Here is a 3,895-nt window from a genome sequence, read left to right on the forward strand (position 1 = left end):
CGCTCTTCCTCGACTCTTCTCTCTTCTTGTCTTACGCTGCTTGCTCTTCTCTCCTTCTAAAGATGGTTACGCCCCAAAGTCTGTTTACCCTCTTCGGTATGTTATTGTTAGCACTATACTTTTATTATTGATTTGATTTTGGTTTGGTTTTTGTTTTTTGGTTTTTTTTTTTGTTTTGTTTCACCTTAATTCTTATTTGTAGCTAGCACTTTGGCTTAAAGTTGAATAGTAAATCTTTTGCTATTTTTCTTTTGCTGTTTAAAACTCTCCATAGACACAGATTTTCTTTTAATGCATGCTAATATATTTTGCATGGTCTTTAATTTAATATCATTCACATAGCTTTGAGGGTTTATCAGAAATTATTCTTTTCAAAATTCACTATTCAAAATCTTTATCTCCTTTATTCATTTGTGAGAGTGTTGAGTTTGAGTGAGTGATCTTGTTGCTGTCTGAATGTTCCATTGATATGTCAAAATGTGTTACTTAGGTGACTGGCTTTAAAATGAACTTTTTCTTTTGGGTTACCTTTGACTTTGAAAAGGTGTTTATGGTGATGTGCAGCGTGTGAAGATTTTATACAATAAGAAAGACAGTGCTCTTATACAGATGGCTGATGGAAACCAGTCACAGCTGGGTAAGATTAGCTTTCTGTTTATATTCCCATTAGTCTAAGTACTCAAAATTATGCTGTGTAAAATCAGGTGAAGCATGTGTATGTTTGTCAGTTTGTCTTCTATCCTGGTTTACCCACAAGATCCAAAAATCTTATTGCATGCCGTTGTATTCCAGAAGGTCTGCACAATATCCTAAAGGAATTCAACAGCTGAATCGCATGTAATGGTCTTTAAATAAAATTAAATACTCGTGCAGATTCTGCAGACCTAGTTCTTGATTCCAGTCTTGTAGCACATTGACCCTTTGATTTACTTGGATGTTTTTCTTACTTGCTTGCGCGATGTACCGCAAGCTATGGAAAAGTAACACTGAATTGAGTAAACATCTTGTCTTTTTCAGCCATGAGCCATCTTAATGGACAAAAAATGTACGGGAAGATTATTCGGGTTACCCTTTCTAAACATCAGACAGTACAACTACCTCGAGAGGGACTTGATGACCAAGGGCTGACTAAAGATTTTGGTAATTCACCTCTGCATCGCTTCAAGAAACCTGGTTCCAAAAACTTTCAAAATATATTCCCGCCTTCTGCAACACTTCATCTGTCCAATATTCCGTAAGTGTTGGCTGTCAGTAAGCCGGTTGGATCGATATGAAACACAGCACACTGAACTGACTAATAATTTCTTGCTTATGCTTATTTTCTTTCTGTCTGTAGACCGTCGGTAGCAGAAGAGGATCTACGCACATTGTTCGCTAACACTGGAGGCACTGTGAAAGCATTTAAATTTTTTCAGTAAGTAACTTTTCTGTACATAGCTCTCACAAAAGGCTGCCTAAGTGCGTTTTTGCGGCGTGCCTTAAGGAAAATGCATAGAGGATAGCAAATATTAGGAGCAACCCCTCTAGTGTTCGAGTTCCTAATGCCGTTACTTTGTTTCAGAAGAGATCACAAGATGGCACTTCTTCAGATGTCAACAGTAGAAGAAGCTATTCAGGCTTTGATTGATCTTCACAATTACAATCTGGGAGAAAATCACCATCTGAGAGTTTCTTTCTCCAAGTCAACCATTTAAAAAGGCAGATTGAAAATGAGGGTGTATTGCATTGTTTGGTGTTGTCACCTATTGACTGTTCAGGAAAGTGGGGACCAGAGTTTGTCTTCTGTTGTTTTTGTTTTGTTGGAATTTTTTTTTCCATGCTGTTATCATTCCTTGGTTGTTTTAAAAAACAAAAAATAAAAAAAAAATTTAAAAAGCAGTGATACTAACTGCTGTTGTTCAACTGTTGTTTAGATAAACCATCATTTTGTTGAAAAGATTTCAAGTTAATACCACGGTTTTTTCAACTTAGTTGACGTACGTGCCTTAAAAAGGAAAACTAGTACTGCTGGAATTGCATAACTAGTGAAAAGCAAATTTGGTTGTCTGGGGCACATTGTTACATGATAATTTAAATATGTTTAGGCAGGGGTGTGTAAAAAGGTTAAGCTTTTGTTTCTCCTGCTTGATAGATTTCTTTATCTGCTGGCTTGTCACTTATTTTTCCTTTTAATTGGGTAAGATGCGTTACGCTGGAAGAGTAAAATGACGTTACTTGATTTCTGCTACTTTTTGCTTTGTGCTCTTTTTTTTTTTTTTTTTTTTTTAAAAAAAGGCCTTTTGTATTTCATGGTTCTGGTCTAGATTCAGTTATGAATGTAGGCATTAGTTAAAATTAACAAGGTACAGAATATTAATTTCTTAAAGGACAAAAAGTGACTTCTGTGACTTTGAGCCCTACGTGAAAAGCATTGTGGAATCTTAACCTTTTTGTACACACTCTTGTGGGATGTATCATATAAATGTCAGCACTAAGTAATGTCTTGTTTGTGGCTGAATATTTTTCGTAGATGTTTTTGAGGTTGACATGACTTACGTGCATTTCAATATATATTGCCATCTTTAGTTTGTAATTAAGATATGGAATATGGTTGTGGATTTCTGAGCATGTACAGACCGGTCAAGCTAGTTCAGGAAATGGTGCATGTATTTTTCAATGAAGAAGGAAGTTTGCTGCAAATGCTTGCAGGAAATCTTGTGGCAGTTTTCTAAAACTGACAACCAGGTGGGACCAAAGTTTATGTGCCTTTAGTCTTAATTTACCTTGCATTGTAATATTCAGTTTTAATAAATCTCTTCAAAATATTTTGTATTTAGAAATTGATCTGACTTTACTATAAACATGGCTCAGAATCTACAGATCCAGTTAATTTGAAAGCAGTTCTCTGTCAGTCTGAACTGTTACCTTGATTCTGTTTAAATGACCAATACTTTTTGAAATTGATGTACTTAGTTTCGAGAGTTATCTATGTAGAGAAAAAAAAAATGGTCATGTATATTTTCTATTAGTTAAGTTTTTACATCTTTAGAATTGTAAAATTCAGTATAGTTTGAAAGTGGCACAATTAAAAATTAATTTTCTAACAAAGTTGGGAGGTTTGACGGTGGTTTAATTTCATTTTGTGTGTACTCTGCTTACCTCTGTAGCATGCTCAATAAACACTTCTGTAGCTCTGTATTCACCTTTTCTGTCTTTCTCTGCTGCTTTCTATCTCTCTTCTTCTTTGTTTTTCACTTCTACTGTGCTTCTAAACTCATGTTTATTCTCTGCCAGGGTGGGAAAAGCATAATATTAAAAAAATACAATTTATGGCTTTTTACCATAAATCTGATGCTGTGAAAAATACCAGCTCTTCATTTTCAGAAAGATAGTGACCCCTTTGCAGGCATGTGTGCATATTAAACATTTCCCACCCTGTTATAACTTACTGCTTTACAGACATAACTTTTATTGTAGTTCGTTAGCTCTCTCTTTCTATCTTTTGAGTTTTGAAGCAGATTTATGCACTAATAGGTCTCTCAGGTTTGCCATGCTCTCTTGCTGCAGTTTCATCTTTCATTTTTTTTTGTGTCTGCTAAAGATTTTCTACTAATCATACAAGTATGCTCATGGGTCGCAGTAACAGAGTTTTTAACGTGAGATTGGTGGACCGTACATATTCCAGACCAGGATATTTCGCCTTCTCGGGGACATGGGTTCAAATGAATGTAAAAACAGTCTGGGCGTTTTAATACTGTTTCTTCATATTACTTTGAACTGATTGTTAGGGTTTGGGGTTTTTTAATTTTTAAAATTTCTACACAGGCCCCTTTTGAGAGTGACTGTATGATCCCGAAGCATTCCACTGGTAAAAGCTGCCAGCGTTCAGTTTGAAGCATTTTTCTGTCACTTCTCC

At 35.4% G+C, this 3,895-nt stretch overlaps 1 protein-coding gene across 6 annotated transcripts in view; it reads left to right on the top strand.

The window, feature by feature from the left end:
- Positions 1-2,973, top strand: part of PTBP2 (polypyrimidine tract binding protein 2) — a 53,368-nt gene extending 50,395 nt beyond the window's left edge. For 4 of the 6 annotated variants that reach the window (XM_035902840.1, XM_035902843.1, XM_009647499.2 and 1 more), the window contains 5 exons: positions 63-96; positions 545-637; positions 1,018-1,234; positions 1,337-1,414; positions 1,562-2,973. In XM_035902840.1, the coding sequence (XP_035758733.1) occupies positions 63-96; positions 545-637; positions 1,018-1,234; positions 1,337-1,414; positions 1,562-1,694 (555 nt within the window). In that variant the 3' untranslated portion in view covers positions 1,695-2,973. The remainder of the gene's footprint in view (positions 1-62; positions 97-544; positions 638-1,017; positions 1,235-1,336; positions 1,415-1,561) is intronic. The other 2 variants (XM_009647500.2, XM_009647501.2) reach the window with 1 other exon arrangement.
- The last annotated feature ends 922 nt before the right edge of the window (positions 2,974-3,895 follow it).

Source organism: Egretta garzetta, unplaced genomic scaffold (assembly GCF_000687185.1).
Source record: "Egretta garzetta isolate BGI_Z169 unplaced genomic scaffold, ASM68718v1 scaffold149, whole genome shotgun sequence".
Taxonomy (NCBI): Eukaryota; Metazoa; Chordata; class Aves; order Pelecaniformes; family Ardeidae; genus Egretta; species Egretta garzetta.